The following is a 15,399-nucleotide window of genomic DNA, read 5'->3' on the forward strand; positions in this document are numbered from 1 at the left end:
ATACACTATCTGGCCAAGCATCAGTGGACATCTCCACTAATCATTGAGTTCATGTGTTTCAGCTACCAGATGCATAAAATCCAGCAGCAGTGTTTGTGTTATGCTCCAATAGTAGTAGCAGTAGCAATGGTAGCAGTAGTGTTATTAGAGGAGGCAATGATATGTGACAATTTCTGAATGCATACGTGTGATTTGTTAGCTAAATGAAGTACAGCATTGTCCACCTCTGAGTTCCAAAATCAGCAAGAAACAGCCAAAGCAGCTTTAGATACTGTGCCAAAATCAAACATGAACCACACCTTCGAATTTAAAATTTGCAGAGGCATGATGACATAATGAGCTTTCTTCCAAGATGCACGTCACGTCTCAATGTGTGAGAATACGTCAGAGATTATCAGTCTATAGGTTTCTTTAGTCAAATGGTAAAAAGTCCAAATTGCTGCCTGCAGGCCAGAGGCAGAGAACCGAACATTTATAGAGGACTTTTAAGAAGTTATGAATGAAATTTACAATGAAATCCAGTAGCATATGTTTCCCTGAACCTTTTGTGAATGCTGGTTAGACAGACAGGTTAATGATAATACTCAAGGCATTTGTCCAACAAATACCTCTGTAATGATACATCATAATAATCTGACTACAGCAACTTCTAAAAATACCTCCACTACCAATACGTCCACCACCAGAGTAAACTTTCAAGTCTGCTTAGTTCCACTGCCTGAGTCTATTTTGGAGAGCTCTACAGGCTTATGAACCGGGTCTGAATCTGCATTACAAGAGCAGCTTTACCAGTATCCCTCTGATTGATTCAAAATGTCACAGGCCCTGTTCTGCCCCTGGGCATCCACAATCCCACAGCTGTGCCTGGGAGGCCCTGGTTGAGTGTCCGTGTTAAGCCTTCACAGTAGCTTACAGGAGGCATGTGACCTCCACCTTCCCTCCAGATGTGCTCCGTCACAGGTGTCCAACGCTGAACAAGGTCCTGTCCATGCCTTGTGTGGAATCTGCTCCCTGCCCCATCTATACAAGTTTTTGGCCATTGTCTGGTGAATAAAAAGAAGACGAAGCACCACACCTGCAGATGAGATCACAACAGTGCCTGTGTGCATATTATAGAGGTTGCAGGTCAAGCAGAAATAAAATAAGCTCTCAAGTGTGCAGTGTAAACAGAAAGAAAAGGGGTCACAATGAACACAGTCAATTAACAAATCCATAACAAGAACTATTCAGGTTGAATGGACAGAGATGTAGGCTGAATCCAACAGGCTTTGGATTGTTATCTTTAGGGAACACACTATTACAACTATTGACCTGGGCGGCTCTCAAACAATGTGAACAAGAATGCAAAGTATTTCAGTTCTCACAACAAGGGAACAGTGAATAGGGCAACCCTGATTTTTTTCAAAAGCTTAGTAGCCTGTGAAGTGTTTATAATGCAATTTACGGGATAGTGACATAATAGGTCATTCAATTTTTTGTTTTAAATGTCATTGCATGAGATAATGACCTTGTGGAAAAAATAAACTGTAGTGTCAGTGACATGGCACGTCTTGACATGAGGTCATGTGTTTAGCAGTCAGGGTAATTTTGCTGCAACACAACTCAGGAGTTAAGATTCTGCGTTAAGTTTCTGACAAGTCATATGATGCATACCTGTACCTTAGAAATAAAGCTTCGCAAGGACAATGCCATTCAGTTGCCCTGTTATGATACCTTCTCTTTTTCCTTGAATGGAATAACTATCCTTGAGGAGAGAGATGTTTCTGCTGTCATATCAATAAATGAGAGCTGCAGGGTGATGAGCATCAGCATCGAGGTAGGGAACAGCTGTAATGAGGAGAGGGTGGGGGTGCAATTCTGGAAGATTCTGCAGGAATCTTGCGAGTGGACCCCATTTCATTCGTTTATTGTGGGGACTGTTTCTCTGAGCTAGGTGGTTAGCCTTCCCTGTTAAAGCCACAACGTACACACTGTGGTGGGGACTAAAGGTTTTAGGGTGAGTTTTCTGACCATCACACCAGCACATGCTTGCTTGTCACCATCAAAATCTATGGGAATTAGTATGTCTCTAGATGTGTTGGCTTGACGTTGCATGCTATAGTAAATCAGATGTGATTTGTCTTTTCATTTGGCTAGTTAGCTAAGCTACGTAACCAGCTAGCCGTCAGACCATCGAACTTATCGATAATTAAACTAATGAGCCAAACTTAACACACAGCGTTGACTACGTGCCGTCATAACATTGTGAGTACAGTTAAAGCCACGCACGTTAATTAACGCGTTATTCATTGCGGGCGCCCGCCGCAGACTAGCTAACCGAGCCAAGAAGAAACAACAAATTACTGTAGCTACATTACGTTAGCATGCTAATGATAGCTTGCTAGCTAGGTTAAAGCTCGTTTATTGAATCTCGCTGAGCTGCAGCTGTGCTGTGTACAGGAACGGTGAAAGCCATTCAGTCCTGACATCTACCAACGTTACAAGTGCTATTTCACCAATTGTCATCTCCAAATGGTCTTAAGTCCTTCGGTATTCCTGTAATTGACATTATTACATCTGTTAGCATGAAACGGCTTGCAAGGTATATCCAACAATCGTTCGAGACTGTTGGTGTTCACATTGAGCTAACTTCGAGCTAACGTCGTTGCTAGCCAGCGTTAGCCAGCCCTGTCGTCATAATCATCATCGGCATCTCTTTGTTTTGTGCTGTGCGTGAACCACCCTGTCAACACAATTCATCCATTAAACACACTACAAAATGTGTCCTTACAGAGCCGATGACTGGGACAGACTGATCTCTACTGCTCACTGCAAACATGTCAAGTAAGGAGCTGGGAGTGTTTTAGCTGGTGCTTTTATTAAGCTCTTTGTTGGTGATGATATCAAAGTGTATGTTGAAATACAGACCCACTCTTGTCATAAATCCATATTAAGTAATATAACCATAACACTGCAACAGCATGAGTATATTGCTGTAAAAGGAAAATAGGTGTTTGTTACTGGTGGGTTTATTTCATGTAGAAGGAAAGCATTTTTAGTTAACATCACTGGCAAATATTTCAGATGAGCTAACTTCAAGAATTGGACACAGTCTGCTGTGTCATTGATGCTGATATATGATTTGGACCTGTTTTCTATCACAACAGAGAGACCGTCCTATGCCCCTCCCCCTCCCCCGGCCCCTACAACTGTAAGTATTACTAAATAAAGCACCAAGTTAAGACGATGCTGCTGTTTGGAGGCTGCATTTTAGTACAGGTTATGTTTTATCAAAATATATTTTCCAGAAAAGATCAGCTTTTTGTTGAATCCACAACATGTGGATGTGATGTGCTGATACACCTTTGCTTCTGAAGAGATTGTTTCCTTTTAGCCCCAGCATGAATGCAGGTTTCTCTTTCTGGCTTCTTTCATTGGTTTCCTTAATTTTTTGTCTTGGGCTCCCCCTCCCCCCTCTTTTATGTCATTTCTCATTCGTATTTCTGTCTCATTTGTTTCCATCAGCAAATGCCCAACACTACCGGGTTTGTGGGGTACAACCCATACAGCCACCTGGCCTACAACAACTACAGACTGGGAGGGAGCCAAAGCAGCAACAGTCGGGTAACGGTATGAATATTAACATAGAGAAAATATGGTGATTGAAAATGTCAGACAGACCCAGCAGTTCAGTTTCACACTGAATAGTCAACTGGCTTAGTCAAAGGAAGACCCTGCAGAATCCTCTGTGAGCGTCAGTAGCTTTTCACAAGACGGACCTTTACTTTGTTTTGAGCAAGTGAGATTACATCTATTTTTGCATTTTCACTGTTCTAAGAGCAGATGCTACAGAATAGCCAGAACAATAAGCCTAAGTCACTCCATTACTGATACTGGATCTGAAATGTGTGTCATTCCAACCTCCCTCTGCTGCCTACATCACAGTGCAGGCTGGCTAAGAGTCCATCTGTGTGTATTCAAATACCACCTGCCTTTCAAACTCTGCATTTCTGACAGCCATGTTAAGTAACCCATGCCATCAGTGTTGCCATGGCATTACAGACTTGCTGCTCGGCATTGCTCTGGCTGCTGAGCCGAAATTTAGTCGCTGCATGCAAGCTGTGGTTGGCTGACTCTCATAATGGCATTTTGGGCAAATCTCAGCTTAAGTGAGGCTTTTGTATTTTTTTTTCACAGCCAGCGCTAATCCTTTGTATTCTGTAGGGTTCCTGACTTGTGTATGGCCTCTAACTGGCATTAATTAAATGAAGTTAATTGAAATGATATTAAATTACTTTGATGCATATTATATGTATGCATCATATGCATGATTCCAAGACTAATTTTTTGATAGTAGCTGTTGCATAAGCTATACTCAATCTAGTTTAGCGAGGTTCACCACTCAACAGTATCTATGCCTTAAGGTGACACTTTTTCTTTGTTTACTAGAATTCATCTGGAATAAATATCCCAAAACCACCCAAGCCACCTGATAAGCCATTGATGCCATATATGAGATATAGTCGTAAGGTAAGTACACAGTATTTAATTGCTGCCTTTTGCAACATCAAGTGCTCTGTTGGAAGACAGGGATGCTTTGCTTCTATGATATTCTATCAGCTCAGAAGAAGTAGGACATGCTTTTTGTTTCAGACACTAATAGCCGTTTATCGAGGTAGGTGTGAAGCCAAAGTAAGCCAGGATTTAGCTAGGACTATCCACACCACATAGTGGGATTTATCAACTTGGAGATGGAGTTTAAAGCACACGGCCTCCTCTGGTTTGTGACCTCTCTGCAAAGAGATAACCACTTATAGCACCTCCAACCCAACCCAATCCCACACCCATGTCTGGTTCTCATCACCAGGTTTGGGATCAAGTAAAAGCCTCCAATCCTGATCTGAAGCTATGGGAAATTGGGAAGATAATCGGTGGCATGTGGAGGGACCTCACTGATGAGGAGAAACAGGATTATTTGAATGACTACGAAGCAGAGAAGGTTGGTTGTTTTACAAGGGGTGTTTATGGGGTTTTTCTGATGGGTGGCCAATAGATGTGTCACCAACAGTTGTGGGTCCCTCCAGTCATCGTTCCTCCCTTTCTAACAGTCCTGAGTGAAACGTCTTTCCTTATCCTTGTCGTAGTTGATTGAAACGACGGTCCACATGTTGTGCCTGCTTTCCTTCTGTTTCCTCGTCATTCCTGTCATCTTTTCCACCGCAGATTGAGTATAATGAGAGCATGAAGGCCTATCACAACTCGCCAGCCTACCTGGCCTATGTCAACGCAAAAAGCCGGGCTGAGGCAGCTCTGGAAGAGGAGAGCCGCCAGAGACAGTCCAGACTGGACAAGGGCGAGCCTTACATGAGTATTCAGCCAGCAGAGGATCCAGATGGTAAGGCCACTCAGCAAAATGCTTTGTCTCCCAAGGTTTAGAGCACTGTGACAGAGCTGTAATTACTGGAGCATGACCACACAGAGTTGCCCGTCCGCACACCCAGAGACTGTTATCTTTTTCCCTCCCCCTACACTGCCACAACCATCTACATTTTTGGTAATGCTACCTTTGAAATGCCATTTCTGCTTTTAAGGTGAAAAATGGAACATTTGTCTTCGTTTTGCACAACAGTTTACTTTGTGTAGGTATTCTTGGCATTGGTTAAGACATAATTGCAAAATTTACATTCTTTTCTCTGTTGTTTTAAAGACTGACGCACATGTTAGACACACAGGCCAGAAGAAGACGTTTGAGTTACACCCACCTCAAGGAAATGATGCTTGTCTGGGGTCTGGCTGGGTTACAGTAGAAGATAATGATGTACAGGAAAACTACAGATAAAACCAATTGCTATTTAGAAACACCCCAGACCATAAAAATGTCAGAGCTGGTTTCCCAGTAGGTTATGCTCTCAACAGACTGCACGTACGTCAATGATTAAATAAGACTTAGCTCTCCGGGTGGCTACGTATTCAGAGATTGTGCTTTAGTAATAAATAGTCTTTCAGAAATTCTACTCTAAGCTGCCGCCATATGCCAGTTTCTCCTGTTCTGTTCTTAAAAGCATCAAAACAGCTCACAAAATTAATTACCTGATAGAGACTTAAAGTCAAAAGTAAATGATCGCTCTACCATGCTCTTTTTTAAATTGTATTTGTAAGAAATCTGCATAGTGGATATTTTCAGCAGTAGAACCAGCAAGACCAAATTAAATGGATTAGTTGAAAGTTTGTCATGGATGTAATGCAATTGGGACAATATTAGACATACAGGGGGTGCCATTGTTTTATTTAAAATCTTTAGTGTAAAATAGCCCGAAACAAAGTCCCTGCAGAAGGACAATTAGCGATACTGAATTCTCCTGAATCTGTGAACATAAGAGAAGCTTAATTCTCACTTCACTGTTTCCTGTTGTGGCATCGACCACCTATGTGAGCACTTTTGAAATGTGCAACATGGCTGATGAGTTTCATTTCTGCTTGGGAAAAGCAGCAACATGTTCAGGTGAGAGTTCTTGTTGCATTACCCAGAGGTTTTAGCAAAGTTTTGCTTCAACAAAACGAAAAGGGCGTACCACATACATGACACATTTGAACAGTATCAGTAAATAGAAATATAAAATGAAAATCAATTGGTAAATAAAAATGCAGATTGAACAAAAAAAAATCACAGAATTTTTAAAAACTATTATTTAAGGCACCCAGCAGCTACTCATTGGGTCTATAATTAATCTCCTCTTTAAATATCCAAATTAACTGCAATCAATGAATTGCTCTGCATTCATACATACATAATTTCCTTTGTAATCATCTCACATGATCTTGTAGATCTTTCACATCACAGTTAATACGTGTTTACATGTTTCCACACCAACATGCTGTAAGTGAATTACTCTTTCACTATTGTTATTTCCACAACTTGAGTGGAAAAGTAACACAAATGTTATTATTGTGTTTGTCACAGACACGTTGTTTTGAAAAAGACATTTTGCATTTAGTGCTGAAATGTGCCTTGAATTCTAACTGACTCGAGGCTACATTTATGCACATACTGCTCTCATCATACATCCTAACAAAGCCTGAGCAAAGGAGAAAGGAAGAGAATTGTCAAATATAAATGCACCAAAATGGTCGTTCTCTAATCCAGGAAGATCTCAAGCTGTAATCACAAGATGCTCTTAAAAGTACTGTAGTTCTGTAGTTTATCCTGAACGCATTTGCAAAACAAACAAATAAATGAATACCACTATTTGAGTCCATCTGGACTTAATTCTTAAAGACTACAAAGTGTGGAAAAAGTAACTAGGGATGATTATTGTTTTAAGACACCGTAGATAAACTGTATTTGGATTTTACCTTCCTTCACCACCATCCTGTAGTTAAATGACAAAGGAGTATACATTTAAGACAAAGAAGAACATTTGCTGAAAAATGAAAATTGCAGATTACATCTTGAACCTCCCGTCCACATTGGGTTATAATTAACTGCTCGTCCCATTCACCTAACAGTAACAGTTCTGCTACAGGATGTATTTTGACATAGTAGCCTATACTTAACTCTAACTCTGTATAAATATTGAGCAATATCCTCACTATGTTTATAGAGTCTTGACACAGCTGTATTTGCATCTTTTTGTTTCATATCATTCGCGCTGTAGTTTGCAGAAAACTCTCCTACTCGTTGATGGTGATCTCTACCCTTTGCTTTTTACAGGAGTGTGAAAAAATATTCCCTAAGACAATTGTACGAATTTGGATGTTTTTCGTGTCTTCAGATTACGATGATGGATTTTCTGTAAAGCACTCAGCTGCATCTCGTTTCCAACGCAACCACCGTCTAATCAGCGAGATCCTCAGTGAGAGCGTAGTCCCAGATGTGCGGTCAGTTGTTACCACTGCTCGCATGCAGGTCCTCAAACGCCAGGTCCAGTCTTTAATGGTACACCAGGTATGATCAAGTTGGTCTTCTAATCTTCACATGCTGGTAGCAATTAGCTCCCGTTAGAGAGCTTTGCTGTTTCTAAGTTGATAATGTAATGACCATGGTGCATGTGTGTCTTGTGTCACAGAGAAAGTTGGAGGCAGAGTTGCTTCAGATTGAGGACCGTCACCAGGACAAGAAAAGAAAATTCATTGAAGCCACAGAGTCGTTCACAAATGAGCTCAAAAGGGTATGGCATCTTTTACTTCAAGATTGGTCATCACTTACTCGCACGCAAGCTTCATTTTGCGTGTTCAAGTGTGCAGTGTGCAGCTCTGGTTACGTGCCAGTCTACATTTGCCTTACAGGCACCAGCTGCTGCTAACTCCATCCACATGTTCTGGCAATCTTATAGCTGTCATCGTTTGCAATTTGTAGCCCCCATAATAACTGTTGTTCTGAAATGAGATACAGCACTGTGCAGTTGAATGCACTGTTCACAATAGGTGGCGCCATTTATCCTTTGCAGAGCTTCTCACAGCATCCAGTCACTGCCTGAGAAGTTGTAGTTAAGAACACAGCTATGAGCAGAGCTTTTTGGTTTTCTTAAATCACACAAGTTGTTAATTTGTGCCAGTTCTAATGAGCAAGAACAGCATGCTCCAGAGTTCTGCAATTGTCTTCATCTTTCTTCATTTAATCCCCCATTACTGTACTTTTAAGCTGTGTTGTATGAAAGTGGAAGTGGACATGGAGAAGATTTCTGCAGAGATTGCTGCAGCTGAAGAGGCAGCCCGCAAACGGATGGCAGAACGAGAAAAGGATGCAGGAGACCGAGGTGCACGAGAGGCCCCCACCTGTGTGTTAGCAGAAGAAGAAAAGCACATTTGTGCAACACATGGCAACAAGTCCCAGCAAAACTCTCTAAGTGAAAGTAGCAACAAGGAGGGCGAGGACACGGAATCCAACACCACAGATACACCAGGTGAGCCACACTGGCCTATATTGGTTGCTTGTGTGCTATCTGGCTTTCTTGCAGTGCTTCATTTTTCTTTCTTTCTTTTTTTCTTTTCTTTTGTTTCTTTGACTCAGGGAAGCCGAAGGCCTCAGAGGAGCTCGAGGCTCATCCAGGCAGTGAGGAGGGGGTGTCAGAGGACAAGGAGAGTGTCCCAGAGGGAGCCATGGAGGAGGGAACCAGTGACAGTAACACAGGCTCAGAGACCACCTCTGCTCAGACAGAAGATGCTCTAACCAGTGAGCCATCAGAGGGGCCTAGCAAAACAAGATCAGCCCACTGAGTGCAACACCTGACCGTCTGCGAACTGTCGTCTGCTGGCCTCTTACATCATCCTCTGATAACATACAGTATATTGCACAGTATCATCTCAGTTTGTCAAAGTATATGAAGAGCGTTCAGATGGGCCTGTTGGTTAACCAGCCTGAAGCAAACATGATGTTTTGGTTGAGTTCAAAACACCAAGGCTCACAGACATGCGCTGATATCAAATAACTGAAAAATGTAAAGCACTTGATGTCTGAAATCAATGGCTGGTCAGTGTGCCACAAAAGCCCACGTGAGGGCACTAGATTTTCATCATCGCCATTTGTAAGAACCCATACAGGCCCTCTTCAGCACATATTGATACATATCTCTAGCACTATGTCTGGCAGATCCCAGATCGCTGCAAAATTTAGACTGGCTTCATGGAAAAAGCTGTCACATGAAACAAACATTGAGCAGTGTTATATTTAACGTTGTCCTTTGTACTGTAATGTCATTGTTGCTTTCATTGTTATTTTTGCATGTTGCAATTTTCTAAAGTAAGTTGACATACTTGTGAAGAGTGGAGCTGGGTGACCATCTCCTTGGAAGGAGAATATTTGTTTACTCTCTGTATCAGTATTACAGTGACGGTATTGTCTCAGGAGTTTGTAGTCATTAGTAGTAGTTCTTTTCGTTATTTATTATCAGCATTTTTATTATACTTGTGTATTGGTTGTCCTGGGCCTGGACCAGTCCACCCATAAGTATATCATGATCATCAATGCTGTATAATGCTCAACTACCAGTGTTCTCAAGTTTGCTAGCTGTCAATCAAATCAGAAGCAGTATGCTTAGAACATTTCTGTATTATGATCAATATTGCAATTTTCAGCAGAAAACTTTTAAATGTACCGTAATTGTGTACACAGTGTAACGAGGTTTGCTTAAACACAGATTTTCATGTTGTAAAACAGCTTGAAGTCATAACATGCAGTCTTAAAATGAATTTCCTTTTGCATATTTATACCAATAAACTTTTCTACCCTGAACAAGTTCTCGCTTTAGTTGTTTCGCAAAAGTGTTTGACGCAACGTGACTGTGAAATACACTGTTGCCCATAAAGTTGGAATCAAATGTTTTTTACCTCTTCTCATGAAATGATTGTGACAATGTGATTTATTCTTGATAAATAAAGTGCATATCTTCTCAACTTTATTGATCAAACTCTTCCAAACATATCAGAGTGAAACTTTAACCACAATTAACCTTTGCGAACTGTGGATTCAGGCTTTAACTAAATTGGGGAAAAACAAAATTATTCCAACTTTATGGGCAACCGTGTACATATGAATGTATGTTTATGATAAAAAACATGCATTATTTATGGTAGAATTTAATTTACATAACAGCATTAGTCATGGGACATAGATGATAAAGATTAAAAAGTACTCTGTACACTGGTATGCATTTGCTTATGCCAAACATTCAGTGTTGCATACACTGTGCTTGCATGCAGCATAGTTGTCCTTTGCACAGTACCGTACAGGTAAGGGAAGTGGGTAAGATGAGAAGGAATTGTTCTGATTTCCTGTTTTCAGTGCAGAACTTGCAATCCCCCTGAGTGTAGAGTTATGCATATGCAAAATTCAGCATTACTGCTTAAAACAATGACTTGGACCTGACGGGAGGTGTAAGCTTTCTATGGTATCAGCCTGTTATGAGATGGTGTAATGATTTGGTAGTGCTTTAATTTGAGCATGTCCCTTGCATAGTAACTTTCCATGTTTTGTACCATGTGGTTAGCACAAGAGAGAAACCACAACCGCAGACATACAGGTGTAGAGGTGCCGGTACAGATCGTGCATGTTAGCAGACAAAAATGTAGTTCTGCAAGTCTCATCTGAAGTCCAGTACAGTCAATATGAAGTATTGAAGTATGAAAGTTTCCCAGTATGAAAACATGATCGCACCAACAACAGTATTTTACTCATTACTGTACATTACAATGTGTTGACTTAATAATTGCTTTATACCTCACCCCATGCTCCTTCTCAGGTAGTCCCTTTCATGGAAACATGAGTTAGTCCATCATGTTGATGAAACCCATCAAACTCTGAAATGAACTCTGAAACTACAACCCTCAGCAAATGGTTCTAGTTTTATCTTTCCAGTCATAGAGGTTAGTCTCCATATTATTCCTGACAGCTATAACAACATCAAATGATGGACAACATTGCAGTTTGAACTTATCTTATCTTCATATTTTAATACACAGTACATTGTAGTCCAAATAATTGTATCTTTGTGTGTGGTCTTTGGAGTTACCTCACATGATTACTGAGGGCTGAGGAGAAAAAAGTTTCAGTAAGGCAGCTTTTTTTCATTTCAACAAGGGGAAACCACCATCAAACAACTTCAGCTCATCTGTGTTTAGTGGCACTGCCTGCAGCGTACTAGTCAGTCGACATGACCTCTGTCAGCGGTGAGTACCTTATCAGAGTTAACAAAGTTAAAAGGGGGTGCTGGTGGTGAATCAACGTAATGTAAAAATATCAAAGATGTAATATAAAAGACCATCAAAATGATCATGTTTAAAGTAATAATTCAAAACTGATCATTTCAAAATTCCACACAGTGTGGACTGTTCTGGCATTAAAGTAATTAATGATATCAGTATGTAACGTGCTTAATCAACCACAGTTATCATGGTCATCCATGTGTACAAGGACTGAAAGTGGTGTTAATACCAGAACTGTTTCAGCTCTGTAAGCAGATTGACGCAACAGTACACACATTTTGTGAAGTTGACTTCATGTGTTACTAAATCAGTTAAGTGTATGTCTGTAGTCATTAAACAGCCAACATTATTTTGTGAAGTACTACCAATCTGCCAACCAGTGCTTAATATTATTACTGAAATAAACAATTTTTACTTTTTAAATAACAGATTTTTTGCCTTATTGCATTTGTCTTACATCAATTAGTAAGATTCATCAATGATTGGATACTTTTTGACTAATGTTTACTACTACTACTACTCCTACTACTATTACTAGCTTTCAGCAAAATACAGAACCAAGTGACTTTTTTCAGTGCGCTAATTTAAAGCCACACTACAACCAGTTGCACAGGAAGCGTCTTACTTTTAACAGTAAAAGGCAATGTCAGAAAATAAAACCAGTGTTGTAGCATTTAAAGAGGAACCCCACAAATTTTCACCATAAAGGTCAGATTACCAGGAATTATGATTGGTCAGCCTGTGAAAACAGTTGACTATTGTCTTTCGTGGCTCTGGAGGAGCCTTGCGAGGTCTAAGACAATAACCCTGCTTCAGTGTTGACCTTTCCTTTGTAAATCTGTCTCAAGGCCTTTCACTACATGGAATTGCAGTACTAAACCGTAGTACCCCTTTATATGATCATTCTATTGCTTTCTAACATAACACATAATCATCCTCTTCATGCTTATTAAGGATATTGTCAGTCACAGTTACAGTACTTGATCTTCTAAAAATTCACTCCATTTGTTTTTCAGATCTCCAAAAGCTTCTGCCAGCTGTGCTGATATGGTTAATGAATTTTAAGGTAAAAAAAATTTGACTTGTAAACATGAAAAATAACAAAGCGTTCACACTTTGTTTTAGCAATTTGGATTCACTTAAAGGTGAAAACAGCAGGTAACTAACCACAACGTCCCCCCCTCTAGCACCGTTTCCTCCGAGGAAGTGGTCTGTAAGGTGTGCAAAAACTGAGTCAAATGTCAAAAATGTTGGAGACAGGTGGCTTCTAATTTTTCTCTTCTCTTAATCTCTTTGATTACAGTCTTGCTTGTCACATGAGGAGAATACCACCATGAACTACACCTACCAGGATTATAGTGCTTTCAGTGTGAATTATGATGACTTTCCTGTACTCTGTGTGAAAGAATCCAACCGCCAGTTCCGCCTCTGGTTCATGCCTACCTTCCACTCCATCATCTGCTTGCTGGGGCTGGCAGGGAACATTCTGGTCATCCTCACCTTTTTCTACTTCAGGCGTCTCAAGACCATGACAGATGTGTACCTGCTCAACCTGTCCTTTGCAGACCTTCTCTTTGCTCTATCGCTCCCCTTCTGGGCAGCCAACTCCATGGCAGAATGGGTGCTGGGCCTGGTGTTGTGCAAAGCCATGCACACTATTTACAAGGTCAGCTTCTACAGCAGCATGTTCCTTCTCTCTTTCATCAGCGTAGACCGCTACTTCGCCATCGCCAAGGCTGTCTCTGCTCACCGTCATCGCTCCCAGGCGATGTTTCTCAGCAAGGTGTCATCCGCTGCCATCTGGGTGATGGCGCTGATCTTCTCCATACCAGAGATGCACTACACCACTATCAATAATAACACCTGCACCCCTTATTCCAGCAATTCTGACAAGCTCCGTGTCACTGTTCAAGCAAGCCAGATTGTCTTGGCTTTTGTCCTCCCACTCCTGGTCATGAGCTTCTGTTACAGCAGCATTGTCCACACCCTTTGCCAGGCTCGTAACTTTGAACGGAATAAGGCCATCAAGGTGATCCTTGCGGTAGTAGCTGTCTTCCTGGTCTGCCAAGTACCTTATAACCTGGTTCTATTTTGGAACACAGTTATTACAGCACAAGGAGGAGCCAAAAGCTGCAGCTATGACAACAGACTCCTCTACGCCACTGATGTCACCCAGTGTATGGCCTTCCTGAGGTGCTGCCTGAATCCCTTCGTCTATGCCTTCATCGGTGTCAAGTTTCGTCATGACCTCCTGAAGCTACTGAAGGACTTGGGTTGCATGAGCCAGGAGAGGTTCTTCAGGTATACCTGTGGCAGGAGGAGGAGCTCAGGGGCCACCGACACTGACACCACCACCACATTCTCTCCTTAAAGCTGTTTCAGTATGGACACATATAGCCTGTCCACACCTGAATAATGTTGAACATAAAAAGTCTCAAACAAAAAATATATTTCACCTGTACATACCAGACATTATCATATAAATTGCAATGATTTTTTTTACTGTTTATTCTCTTCTGTAAAGATCAAACTAGGCTTCGGTTATTTTTTGTAGTGTCTGCAGACCACAGTTATTTCAAAAAATGCACGGAGTTAGTGAAATCTAATGAATAATGAAATCTGATCTACAGTGCAAAGCTGTTGATACTGTTCAATACTGTTTTTATTGACTCTACTCTGTATTGTAAGATACTTGCAATATTGTAAGTTAGCTGGATTAAATAAAATAATTCACTGAAACAAGACAAGATGTAATGATTATTTTACAAGTAAGGCTAAGAATGATTTTAGATTAAATCCTAAATCTGACTGAAAGCCAGTGCTGGTAAGAGCCATTATCCAAGTTTTAGCAATTTTACGGCAGGATTTTGGTTACATTTGAAAAGTTATTGTAACCAGGTAATGTAGGTTCTAAAAGACTTACATTTAGTATATTACAAAACTTAAACACAAGAGGAGACAAAAAACTAGATTTTGGCCAACTGCAGGAAGGATGTGATTTTTAAATATATTTTAACTAAGTAACAATTAATGGCTAAATATGTTCTGCCGCAATAACAAATGTCGATTGATTCATAAACGCAATAGGCAGGACACCTAAGTGACGGAAAGTCTGACGTCAGTGTTGTTAACATTTGATTGCAGAAAGCCTTTGGACATTCAGAAGCTGATTCCAGCAATATAGTAATTCAAACACTTAAAGCTGTGCATTGTTAGCATAGCAATAATTAAGGACACAGTCACAGATAATGTGTTCAACAAAAATGATGAGGATGTGAGAAAGGCAGGGGTGGAACCTAAGATGAAGGTGTAAAATAAGAGGGCTGTTGTGTTTTAAGTAGCATGAATAAACTGGCTTTGTAAAGTCTTACAGCTACATCAGCTGTAAGTGAAGGATAGCAGATTATAGTGCAACACACAAGATTAGTGGAGCTCCTGTTCATCTCACCAGTACATTTAACACCCAGTATTCTCCACAAACACTCTCTACAGCAACTGTTCATGCACTCGCTCACTTAATATTTTATTGTTATGAAAAAGTGTATAAGCAAGCAAGCACAACATTACAAATAATGTTGTGGAATAACATAAAATGTACTGCCTCTTTGGCTACACTTTCTGTAAGACAGAAATTCATGTGTAATGTGTAATCATCTGATTTCAGTGTTTGGGAAAAAAGAAAAACTCCCCTCCAGCCATACTTTAGCTTTAAGCTGCTAA

General features: G+C 40.6%; 2 protein-coding genes across 2 annotated transcripts; both read left to right on the plus strand.

Annotated features, from left to right (window-relative positions):
- The first annotated feature begins 1,932 nt into the window (after positions 1 to 1,932).
- LOC139198639 (SWI/SNF-related matrix-associated actin-dependent regulator of chromatin subfamily E member 1-like) lies at positions 1,933 to 10,244 on the plus strand. The gene is made up of 11 exons (XM_070827546.1): positions 1,933 to 1,996; positions 2,773 to 2,823; positions 3,147 to 3,190; positions 3,505 to 3,609; positions 4,429 to 4,509; positions 4,847 to 4,978; positions 5,203 to 5,374; positions 7,752 to 7,924; positions 8,046 to 8,147; positions 8,621 to 8,882; positions 8,990 to 10,244. Exons 2-11 carry the CDS (start codon positions 2,817 to 2,819, stop codon positions 9,193 to 9,195), a joined length of 1,284 nt encoding a protein of 427 aa, XP_070683647.1. The 5' UTR covers positions 1,933 to 1,996; positions 2,773 to 2,816; the 3' UTR covers positions 9,196 to 10,244.
- Positions 10,245 to 12,676: 2,432 nt separating this feature from the next.
- Positions 12,677 to 14,417, plus strand: ccr7 (chemokine (C-C motif) receptor 7). The gene is made up of 2 exons (XM_070827711.1): positions 12,677 to 12,745; positions 12,983 to 14,417. The coding sequence occupies exons 1-2, from the start codon at positions 12,734 to 12,736 to the stop codon at positions 14,048 to 14,050; spliced, it is 1,080 nt and encodes a 359-aa protein (XP_070683812.1). The 5' UTR covers positions 12,677 to 12,733; the 3' UTR covers positions 14,051 to 14,417.
- Positions 14,418 to 15,399: the final 982 nt, after the last annotated feature.

The sequence above is a fragment of the Pempheris klunzingeri genome, chromosome 3, assembly GCF_042242105.1.
Source record: "Pempheris klunzingeri isolate RE-2024b chromosome 3, fPemKlu1.hap1, whole genome shotgun sequence".
Taxonomy (NCBI): Eukaryota; Metazoa; Chordata; class Actinopteri; order Acropomatiformes; family Pempheridae; genus Pempheris; species Pempheris klunzingeri.